The sequence below is a fragment of the Oncorhynchus kisutch genome, unplaced genomic scaffold (assembly GCF_002021735.2).
Source record: "Oncorhynchus kisutch isolate 150728-3 unplaced genomic scaffold, Okis_V2 scaffold1235, whole genome shotgun sequence".
In the NCBI taxonomy this organism is placed as follows: Eukaryota; Metazoa; Chordata; class Actinopteri; order Salmoniformes; family Salmonidae; genus Oncorhynchus; species Oncorhynchus kisutch.
Window position 1 is genome coordinate 28120 of NW_022263180.1, and position 12680 is coordinate 40799.

A 12680-nucleotide genomic window follows, 5' to 3' on the forward strand; every position below is an offset into this window, starting at 1 on the left:
ATTCATTTGAGTGTTCGATATAATATGGCTAAATATATTATATGTTTATTTCTGTGTTGCAGGGGCAGTCAAGAAATGGAACGGTAAGGCTGCAGAGCTGTGGGAGACCACCTCAAGCCCCTGGTAGAGCCGGGGGTGGTGTTTACCACTCCACCACGCTGGACAAGTGGGATTGATCCATTTGTTAGTTTCAGTTTTCAGTAGTTGAATCCTTTAACATATTGTTGATTTCAACATTTTTCATCTTCAACAAATGACCTGGGATTGGTTGGCTAATATCCATATCACGCTGAAATCAATTGAATAGGGCAAACGTTTAAGGTTTTACATTGTGAAATTCCTTAAAATAGTCCTACTACAATGTTAAAAACATTCTGTATCGTGACATTTTTTCATTGATATCATGAAACAACTCCATGTATTTTCTGATGTTTAATCAGAGATGTTTTATCAGAGTATCTCTTCCCACATTGATCACAGCTATGAGGTTTCTCTCCTGTGTGTGTTCTCTGGTGTGATATCAAGGAGTTTAGCTGAGTAAAACTCTTCCCACATTGATTACAGCTATAAGGTTTCTCTCCCGTGTGTATTCTCTGGTGTGATTTCAGGGTTTGTAGGCGAATAAAACTCTTCCCACAGTGATCACAGCTATAAGATTTCTCTCCTGTGTGTGTTCTCTGGTGTGATATCAAGCAGTTTAGCTGAGTAAAACTCTTCCCACATTGATTGCAGCTATAAGGTTTCTCTCCCGTGTGTATTCTCTGGTGTGATTTCAGGGTTTGTAGGCGAATAAAACTCTTCCCACAGTGATCACAGCTATAGGATTTCTCTCCTGTGTGTGTTCTCTGGTGTATAGTTAGATAGCTAAATGTAGTAAAACTCTTCCCACATTGATCACAGCTATAAGGTTTCTCTCCAGTGTGTATTCTCTGGTGTAGAGTCAGACGGCCAGAAGTTGTAAAACTCTTCCCACATTGACCACAGATATAAGGTATCTCTCATGTGTGTGTTCTCTGATGAATGTTAATGCCTGATGAGGTGAATCTCTTCCCACAGTCAGAGCAGCAGTGAGTTCTCTTCCCTGTGGATCTCTGCAGGTGTTTCTTGAGGGGTTCTGATCTGGAGAGTCTCTTCTCTGCCTCTTCAGCATCACAAGGTTGTTGAGGCTCCCCAGAGGATCCAAGATAGTTAAGTATCTCTCCTGTGTGAACAACAAAGTCAGACAGATGATTAAAGGCCCACAACAGCAGAAGTCCACTGTAAAAGGTGATGCCAACAGCGTAGCCATGATGTTGTACAACAATTGACGTCTGTAATGAATGTTAAAATTATTTGACAATTGTCTTAAAATGAGCAAGAATCGTCATATTTTGTCTAATTATGACCTCATGGATGAATTCTAGAATATACTATATAGCCTAGAAACCTGGTAAAACTATCATTATGGCACCATGGATGAATTCTAGAATATACTATAAAGACTCAATCTGTTTAAAACGATCATTTGACCTCATGGATGGCCAGTCTTTGTACTGTTACGCCAAGATGTCTGAACTTCTTGACGAGGTCGCTAGGTGTTGGGTTAAGGTTTCTACAATATCGTTCTCTATGAATTTGAGAGTGGTTACACTTTTCCTTCCCCCATCCCTCAGCTGTTAACCAAGTCTCTGGGCAGTCATTTTGTTGCTGTTTAAGAAACTCACACAACCCAGCAATCTGCAGTTCAAACAATAACAAATCTGTCATTCCACCACTGTTTTGGTAATACAATGATTATGGGGTTGGAGAAATGTAACTACAGACAGACCTATGGATGCAAGGACTGACCATCCATGATATCAACATTATAGTTTTAACCATGTTGAGGCAGCAGGGTAGCCTAGTGGTTAGAGCGTTGGACTAGTAACTGGTTGCAAGTTCACATCCCCGAGCTGACATGGTACAAATCTGTCTTAACTGCTATACAGTGTTGATTTACATTGTTTCTAAACATTATAGTAAAAAAATATTATTTGGGGTTCTGATGGGGTACAACAGTTGAACTCAGCTCATGAGGCATGTGTTATATTCTTCAAGAATCAATGCCTATGAATAAATAAAGAATTTATAAGTCACAATATGGATGTAGCAATTGCAGATTTCCACTTTAACACCAAACATCAGTCCAACAACAGCAGAGTTTGTGCCTCTATTTTTAAAACAGTACTTACTAGTGTTAATCAGGGAACGGATTATCAAAACCATCTTATGGCTAAATTCATCGTTAGAACCATTGGATGCCTTAAGATGCGTTTGGGAAACCGGGCCCTTTTTCGATGTAACAGTCATCTCCACCCCCTCCTCTTTCACGCCATAAACTATATCTTCCTCTCCTTTTACTGTAACATCCTCCTCCTCTTTCACTCTGAACGCGTCTTCCTCTTCTTTCACAGTAACGGCCTCACCCTCTACTTCTTGTTTTACTGTGATATCCTCCTCCTCTTTCACTCTGAACACGTCTTCCTTTTCTTTCACAGTAACGGCCTCACCCTCTACTTCTTGTTTTACTGTGATATCTTCCTCTTTAGAAGGAGAGTACCTTAGTGACCGCATGGTCGGGGATGTTAGCTAGCTAGGCTAATGCTAACTTAACCAGCCCTCAGCTGAATAATAACAACACCGTAAATATGAAATTAAATCGGATAACTAAGTAGACGACAGAAGTGGGTTTAAAACACAGTGGCTAATATACACGAAAGCGTCTAAAGAGCTTTATTGGTTCGTCTATTTTGTCTAGCAAGCTACCCAGGTGGCTGACGAACCACTAGATTATACGTCACACCAGCAGCATCGCCTTAAATTCCCAGACCGTCATCTGCTGACTGGAGTGGGTAACGCAGTTGAGTAAAATGTTTATTTTGTTTTCAGACAACAAGTTAAAGTGTAGGACTCCTGAGTTTTTACTCACCAGTAACAACACAGTGTGGTTAAAGACTTAGTAACTTAGTTGTATTGAAGATCTGGTTCTCTATAATTTTTCACAACACAGATCAACTCGTTGTTAGCTGGCATCACTACCTACCTTCGATGACTGAAAGCAAAGAAATCTCCTATTCCATCGCTATGGCAGCGAACATTCCGCCACCAAATCCCATGGTTCTCACAGGGGACTGGAATACTTCAGGGATGAATTCGAGGATAATAAGCTGGCGAGTGGGGAAAAATACATGTGACACAAATTACCTTCATAATATCAAAGAACAAATGCATGTGCCTGAGGGGAAATTAACTTTCATACAGCCAAAAGGGGTGAGAAATTACACCAATATCAGTGGACAATTTGTACTAATGTAAATAAACATGGATGATGGAACATATTCCCTTTTGCTTACGTGATGAACCATTAAGGGGACATAAATATTTACCATCTGTGACCTCTCACCTCTCTGGCTGTAGAAGTGTTCATCCTAACCAGTCCCTCAACAGCTCTCTGACTGAGCTCCACCCTCACTGGGTCTTCAGAGGAGAGGAAGGCTGAGGAGGGATGGAAGGATGAATGGATCAGTCAGTCAATAAAGTGTAGAGCTGCTGTCTGAAAAAATCACTATTTTAGTAGTTCATTAAAATAAATAAGGCTTTATGACTGCTGAATACCAACTATTAATCACTTAGATCATGTATTTTCAGGTAGAGATACATCCTTGGGACGTCCCTAGCCCATTGAAGTTGACATTTAAAATGGTTAAGGTTAGGGGTTAAGGTTAGGGTTGAGGGTAGGGATACTTGAGTAAAGAAAACATTTAAAATGTCATTTTAATTTTGTAAATTTAAAACAAAAACACAACTGTTTGTACTCATAGGTAACCAGATCAAGTCTTTAACCACACTGTGTTGTTACACTGGTGAGTAAAAACTGTTGTTGTACTGGTGAGTAAAAACTCATGCTTCCTACCCTTTAACTTTTTGTCTGATAATAAAAAATCTACATTTTACTCAACTGCGTCCAGGCAGCAGATGGACTAGATGCCTTGTAGGCCGCCCGTTGTGACTCAGCAGAGCAAGTTTGTATGAACCTCAGGAGGCTGTAGGAATTTGGCTTGTCACCAAAAGCACTCACAAACTTCTACAGATGCACAATCGAGAGCATCCTGTCGGGCTGTATCACCGCTTGGTACGCCAACTGCTCCGCCCACAACCGTAAGGCTCTCCAGAGGGTAGTGAAGTCTGCACAACGCATCACCGGGGGCAAACTACCTGCCCTCCAGGACACCTACACCACCCGATGTCACAGGAAGGCCATAAAGATCATCAAGGACAACAACCACCCGAGACACTGCCTGTTCACCCCGCTATCATCCAGAAGGCGAGGTCAGTACAGGTGCATCAAAGCTGGGACCGAGAGACTGAAAAACAGCTTCTATCTCAAAGCCATCAGACTGTTAAACAGCCACCACTAACATTGAGTGGCTGCTGCCAACACACTGACTCAACTCCAGCCACTTTAATAATGGGAATTGATGGGAAATGTAAAATATACCACTAGCCACTTTAAACAATGCTACCTAATATAATGTTTACATACCCTACATTATTCATCTCATATGTATATGTATATACTGTACTCTATATCATCTACTGCATCTTTATGTAATACATGTATCACTAGCCACTTTAACTATGCCACTTTGTTTACATACTCATCTCATATGTATATACTGCGCTCAATACCATCTACTGTATCTTGCCTATGCCGCTCTGTACCATCACTCATTCATATATCTTTATGTACATATTCTTTATACCCTTACACTTGTGTCTATAAGGTAGTAGTTTTGGAATTGTTAGCTAGATTACTTGTTGGTTATTACTGCATTGTCGGAACTAGAAGCACAAGCATTTCGCTACACTCGCATTAACATCTGCTAACCATGTGTATGTGACAAATAAAATTTGATTTGATTTTGATTGTTGGATTGTGTTGTGCAGTAAGCAGGTTCAGGTTTAACTGTGGCTCCTTCCACCTTCAAATAATAGGCAAGGGGGCCAACCATGGAGAATAGTAAGACACTTCATTATTTCTATAACTATAATGTATTGTTTGTCCTTGTGGGTCCGTTCATGTTTTTCAGCATAAAGTACTCTGCAGCCACTTAGTGTGGTGTGGACACCAGGTGAAGACAAACACACAGATTCCTGTTGAACACAGGGTCAGTTTTAACTACCTTATTTTCTCAATAACAGTCTTTCTCCTTCACTTCATCCCTCTCTCCTCTTCTCCCTAAATCCTATAGGTTATATCAGCTGTTTAGGTGAACCCCTCCTGCATCTGAACTGGCTACATAGAGGACACAGCATGATCAGAGTTGAGAGGTCACTTGGTCAGGACAACAGGAAGTATTATTAAAGAGATGCTTTACAATGAAATACAGATAGATGCAGTAGTCCCAGAGTTAATGATCCCAGGTCAGTTTATATTATACAGGAAGTATTATTAAAGAGATGCTTTACATTGAAATACAGATAGATGCAGTAGTCCCAGAGTTAATGATCCCAGGTCAGTTTTGCATTTCACCTCCTTGATGATTAACAATGTTAGATTAAAAAATAAATACACAAGGCTCAAACATTCTCACTCTCTCCATCTGTCTCTGGTCTGCAGGTATGTTTTGATGTGAGAGGATGCCAACCCCTAGTCCCATCATTGCCACCTCACCTGCTTTTAAGATAACAGTGTCTCTAGTCGGCACAATGGTTATGTAATTGTAATGAACTGAGAGAACATTTATGTAGCACTGTGATTCATTAATCATGTGCTGCCTTCCCTGCTCCTATGTGTTTACCTCTTTCCCTTTCTGACTTTAACACCTCTCTCTCCTCCTCTTTCCCTTTCTGTCTTTAACACCTCTCTCTCCTCCTCCTCTTTCCCTTTCTGTCTTTAACACCTCTCTCTCCACCTCCTCTTTCCCTTTCTGTCTTTAACACCTCTCTCCTCCTCTTTCCCTTTCTGTCTTTAACACCTCTCTCTCCTCCTCCTCTTTCCCTTTCTGTCTTTAACACCTCTCTCTCCTCCTCCTCTTTCCCTTTCTGTCTTTAACACCTCTCTCTCCTCCTCCTCTTTCCCTTTCTGTCTTTAACACCTCTCTCTCCTCCTCCTCCTCCTCTTTCCCTTTCTGTCTTTAACATCTCTCTCTCCTCCTCCTCTTTCCCTTTCTGTCTTTAACACCTCTCTCTCCTCCTCCTCTTTCCCTTTCTGTCTTTAACACCTCTCTCTCCTCCTCCTCTTTCCCTTTCTGTCTTTAACACCTCTCTCTCCACCTCCTCTTTCCCTTTCTGTCTTTAACACCTCTCTCTCCACCTCCTCTTTCCCTTTGTCTTTAACACCTCTCTCTCTCCACCTCCTCTTTCCCTTTCTGTCTTTAACACCTCTCTCCTCCTCTTTCCCTTTCTGTCTTTAACACCTCTCTCTCCTCCTCTTTCCCTTTCTGTCTTTAACACCTCTCTCTCCTCCTCCTCTTTCCCTTTCTGTCTTTAACACCTCTCTCTCCTCCTCCTCTTTCCCTTTCTGTCTTTAACACCTCTCTCTCCACCTCCTCTTTCCCTTTCTGTCTTTAACACCTCATTCTTCCACTGTTTTTATAATACACAACAGATGTGTATTGATGGACAGATTGAACTTCACATTCTCTACTGGTTGAAATGAAGTGTAATGTGATGAAATACTCCACCTATCCTGTGTTTACCAGATCAATGCAGATGAAGGGCATTAGATGTTGAGATGAACCGGTGTCAAGAGTATTTACATGATGCATAGGAAGTGGAGTGTAGTGTTTAAAAAATATATATTTCTGATTATATGAATTAACTAGTTAAATCCTGTTTCTAGTCTATTAGTTACAATGTGTAACCATTAATGTCCCAGGACCAAGATTGGTAAACACTGTTGAAGTGTATAATTGTAATACATACATGCAGACACGGCGTCATTCAAAGACAGGAATTTGATCACCTCAAAGACATTCATACCTAAACTGCACATTAATTTGCCAAGGTAGAGTACATGATCAGTGAATATATTAAATGTACAGGCTACAATGTGGGGATCTCATGCATGGTAATAACTACATGTATATTTGACTTGAATCCTTGGCAAAACATGATATTATATTCTACTCAATCCATAGGCTTCATTAATGTCATTCAGGCTGTTTTGAAGTTGATACAACTGGCTATGATAGCTGAGGTTCATAGCTAGGTTCTGAACTAATATGTATACCAAACATTTTGGTCCATACACAGATCGGCTAGATAGCTAGCTACACATCCATGGGCATACAGGGATTTTAATCATCCACTGCATAATAAGCAAGAACAAGAATAACAAGAACATAGCAATCTACGCGATTTCATCTATCAGCAAGGCAAGCTTACAAAATTGTACATTCAATTTGCAGTAAATTATTCAACTAGCTAGATTCTATACATCCACTGTTTTACAAAATGACAGCCTGGTTTGCTGGCAATCATTGATCCATTTCAGGTCTGTGTAGGGGTACCGCTCTCTCCTCGTATTTCTTTCCACCATCTTTGCTGAAGAAAGTCCAACAGTCACGAGTGCAGCAGCAGCCTCCCCCGGTCCGAGTGCCGAACCGATATTAAGTTTAAGATGCGATGGAACGGTTGACTGATATTGATTTATTTAGTGGGGGCTAATATATATTTTAGTTCTAGCGATGTCCCTGATTCCTACCCTTTAACTTTTTGTCTGATAATAAAATATACATTTTACTCAACTGCGTTACCCACTCCAGTCAGCAGATGGCGGTCTGGGAATTTATGGTGATGCTGTTGGTGTGACGTATAATCTAGTGGACGGAACTCTTCTTTCACCAGCAACAGTAAGTTATCCACCTCGGTAGCTTGCTAGACAAAAAAAGCTGAACCAATAAAGCTCTTCAGACGCTTTCGTGTTTATTAGCCACTGTATTTTAAAGACACTTATTTTGTCTAGTTAGTTATCCGATTTAATTTAATATTTACGGCGTTGTTGTTATTAGTCAGCTAGCAGTCTGGTTAAGTTAGCATTAGCATAGCTAACATCCGCGACCATGCGGTCACTAAGCTACTCTCCTTCTGCTAAAGAAGAGGTGTATATCACAGTAAAACAAGAAGTAGAGGCCGTTACTGTGAAAGAAGAGGAAGACGCGTTCAGAGTGAAAGAGGAGGAGGATGTTACAGTAAAACGAGAGGAGGATGCAGTTTATAGAGTGAAAGAGGAGGAGAGAGAGATGACTGTTACATCGAAAAAGGAGGAAGAAGAGGAACCTGGATATCTGGGCCCGGTTTTCCGAATGCATCTTAAGGCATCCAATGGTTCTAATGATGAATTTAGCCAAAATGTGATTTTGAGAAACCGTAACCTGACTAACACTAGTAAGTACTGTCTTAACAACAGAGGCACAAACTCTGCAGTTGTTGAACTGATGTTTGGTGTTAAAGCAGAAATCTGCAATTGCTACATTCATGTTATGACTTTTAAATAATTTATTTATAGCCATTGATTCTTGAAGAATATAACACATGCTTCATGAGCTTAGTTCAACTGTTGTACCCCATCAGAACCCAGAATAAGCTTGTTTTACTTTAATGTTTAGAAACAATGTAAATAAACACTGTATCGCCTCAAAATGTCAGCTCGGGGATGTGAACTTGCAACTGGTTACTAGTCCAACGCTCTAACCACTAGGCTACCCTGCTGCCTCAACATGGTTAAAACTATAATGTTGATATCATTGATGGTCAGGCCTTGCATCCATAGGTCTGTCTGTAGTTACATTTCTCCAACCCCATAATCATTTAATTACCAAAACAGTGGTGAAATGACAGATTTCTTACTGTTTGAACTGCAGATTGCTGGATTGTGTTTTTTTTTTTTTTAACCACAACAAAATGGCTGCCCAGAGACTTGGTAAACAGCTGAGGGATGGGGGAAGGAGAAGTGTAACCACTCTCAAATTCATAGAGAACGATATTGTAGAAACCATAACCCAACACCGAGCGACCTCGTCAAGAAGTTCAGACATCTTGGCGTAACAGTTATAAGGTGTTGACTTGACAGTCGCTGGACCCAGGTTTGAGTTCAGCTCAGTCCCTCCCCCTGAATTCAATACACTATGAAGACAAGGACTGGCCATCCATGATGTCATAATGATATTTTAACCAGTTTTCTAGGCTATATAGTATATTCTAGAATTAATCCATGATGTCATAATGATAGTTGCTGACTTTTGCCTTATACCTGCAGCAAATGCCTCTACCCCGTCCTCTGGCTAGGCAGAGGACTTTAGGATTTTAGTTTCTGCGGTGTAACAAGGGCCGAACCCTTCTGTTTCTTCGTAATGGCCCTTCGCGTGAGTTGGGTTTGTTCCTTCGTTCACGTTGTCACTCCCTTATTTTCCGGTCTAGTATGAGGCCTTGGATAGATATACTCCTATTTAAATATTCTGAGTGTTATGGATTCCTCCTGTATTTCCTTACCTTCAAGTCTCTTTTACCTCTGTATATATCAATACCTAATAACTTCTTCTATTGGTTATTATGCTCGTCAGCTAGTAGTCACTTGGAAACTAGTATTGGTATATATTATGACACACAATGACAGTTTTTTATTTTACCTTTATTTTACTAGGCAAGTCAGTTAAGAACAAATTCTTATATTCAATGACGGCCTAGGAACAGTGGGTTAACTGCCTGTTCAGGGGCAGAACGACATATTTGTACCTTGTCAGCTCGGGGATTCGAACTTGCAACCTTTCGGTTACTAGTCCAACGCTCTAACCACTAGGCTATCCTGCCGCCCCAAATATTCTTTAGTGCAATCACTTTAACCTATAACCAGGGTCACTTTCTGTTCAGTGAGAGTGTTGAAGGCATTTTCTCTCCAGATCTGGCCTAGTTGTCAAATTTTCAAGCTTTCATTAAGTCACTCTGTTTTTTGTCTTATACACATTATTACAATTCAATGGTTATACAGTTTCCTAATACATCAATAATGCTCAATCAATCCTTAATGCTTTAAGCTATGCCAGATAATATTGCAAAACTTTAAATGCGTTAACACTTCTAACGATATTGACTAAATAGCAAAAATAGTTCAATTGCCTTAAATGCTCAGCCCCTTGGTCACTTTCCTGTAAGTGGTATTCTCACAGCACTAACGCTAGATTCCGAATTCCAATATCTTAATACACTTCCAACTCTGTGTATGGACTCAATATATTGTAACCGGTACTTGGCTGTGTCCTTGTATTGCTAATCACATCTGTACCTGATGTCTCACTGTGTGACTGCCGCTTTGTCTGTGATCAAGAGGTGTCAAGACCCCTCAAATATTGTTCTAGTCTAACAAAAAGCGTATAGTGCAATAGTAAATTTACCTATGATGATTCTCCATATGAAGTCTGTCTCATATGTCAGTGAGGATCATGCCTCTCTTATGATCTCTGTTGTCTTTATATACCTTTTTACAGGGGAAGTTCGCAAGTTTCTGGAGCTGTGGCTAAACCACACTTTCACACTGACACTGCCCTGCTGCTTGCACCGGCCGCTTACTCAGGGACTGTAGATTGCTTACACTGAGTGCTTACTCGGGGACTGTAGATTGCTTACACTGAGTGCTTACTCGGGGACTGTAGATTGCTTACACTGAGTGCTTACTCGGGGACTGTAGATTGCTTACACTGAGTGCTTACTCGGGGGCTGTAGATTGCTTACACTGAGTGCTTACACTGGGACGGTAGATTGCTTATTACGTAATCTTAGACCTGTGTCTAAATGGAAGCTTCTTATTCTAAATCTAGGTCATGCACTACTAACTCCCATTCTGCTGCTTCCGTGTTACTGTTGGCTGATTCTACTTAATGATACCAGCTGGTTGTTTCTACCACTTGAGGCGGCGTAGGTGGCATGTCAAGCGTCAGCTGGGAGAAGTCTATGATAGGTATCTCCTCTGCTTCCCCCTGTTGTCCAGTTGTCCAGGTGTGGTCCATGGTTCCATGAGGTCCCGTGAATGCCCTGTGTTGCTGTCCCCATTGCTTGATGGAGTGGGCAGATTCTTTTCATCTCTTGTCACACCAGATATACGACATCCATAACTAGTGGTTTCGTCATTAGCATGGAGGAGTTTATGCAATCAAATTGCCCTCGTGCCGCAATTTTAGAAAACACAAAGGGGCCTGTATTGTAGACCAAAAGTCTTCTACCACACTGCTTAGAGTTTCAACAACATGAATAACTTATTTCTAGTCTACAATCTTAGATGTTACTACTAATGTGAAAACAAGAGAAAATATGACTTCTTGCTCATTTTAAGACAATTTTAACATTCATTACAGACATCAATTGTTGTACAACATCATGGCTATGCTGTTGGCATCAACCTTTACCCTGGATTATCGCTGTTGTGGGCCTTTAATCATCTGTCTGACTTTGTTGTTCACACAGGAGAGCGACGTGACTATCGTGGATCCTCTGGGGAGCCTCAACAACCTCATGATGCTGAGGAGACAGAGAAGAGTCTCTCCAGATCAGAACACCTCAATAAACACCCACAGAGACCCACAGGGAAGAGAACTCACTGCTGCTCTGACTGTGGGAAGAGATTCACATCATCAGGCATTAAAATTCATCAGAGAACACACACAGGAGAGAAACCTTATAGCTGTTCTCAATGTGGGAAGAGATTTACTTCATCTGGAGTTCTGACAGTGCACAAGAGAATACACACAGGAGAGAAACCTTATAGCTGTGATCAATGTGGGAAGAGATTTACTAAATCTGGAGATCTGACAGTGCACAAGAGAATACACACAGGAGAGAAACCTTATAGCTGTGCTCAATGTGGGAAGAGATGTACTAAATCTGGAAATCTGACAGTGCACAAGAGAATACACACAGGAGAGAAACCTTATAGCTGTGATCAATGTGGGAAGAGATTTACTTCATTTGGCAATCTGACTCAACACCAGAGAACACACACAGGAGAGAAACCTTATAGCTGTGATCAATGTGGGAAGAGATTTACTTCATTTGGCAGCCTGACTCTACACCAGAGAACACACACAGGAGAGAAACCTTATAGCTGTGATCAATGTGGGAAGATATTTGCTACATCTGGCAATCTGACTCAACACCAGAGAACACACACAGGAGAGAAACCTTATAGCTGTGATCAATGTGGGAAGAGCTTTGTTCAAACTTGCCATCTGACTCAACACCAGAGAACACACACAGGAGAGAAATCTTATAGCTGTGGTCAATGTGGGAAGAGGTTTCGTCAATCTGGCGATCTGACTCAACACCAGAGAATACACAGGATTGAAATCTCATAGCTGTGACCAGAGATAATCTGATAAAAGATCTGATCAAATATTAGAAAAAACATACATGTGTGCCCACTTATGAATTGATATCGACATGTAATGGATATTAGCCTCAGGGGAAAAATCCAGGCTCTGAAATGGAAGAGTACTATTTATGTGATTTAACAAAAATCAAATTAATTTATAAAGCCCTTCTGATATCAGCTGATATCTCAAAGTGCTGTACAGAAACCCATCCTAAAACCCCAAACAGCAAGCAATGCAGGTGTAGAAGCACGGTGGCTAGGAAAAACTCCCTAGAAAGGCCAAAACCTAGGAAGAAAC

The 12680-nt window shown here is 40.9% G+C and overlaps 1 protein-coding gene across 1 annotated transcript; it reads right to left on the reverse strand.

Annotated features, from left to right (window-relative positions):
* Positions 1-972: 972 nt before the first annotated feature.
* LOC116365435 (Wilms tumor protein homolog) lies at positions 973-2425 on the reverse strand. Its single transcript, XM_031818035.1, has 2 exons — positions 2211-2425; positions 973-1201 (listed from the first exon to the last, which is right to left on the reverse strand). Exons 1-2 carry the CDS (start codon positions 2326-2328, stop codon positions 999-1001), a joined length of 321 nt encoding a protein of 106 aa, XP_031673895.1. The 5' UTR covers positions 2329-2425; the 3' UTR covers positions 973-998.
* Between the last annotated feature and the right edge of the window lie 10255 nt (positions 2426-12680).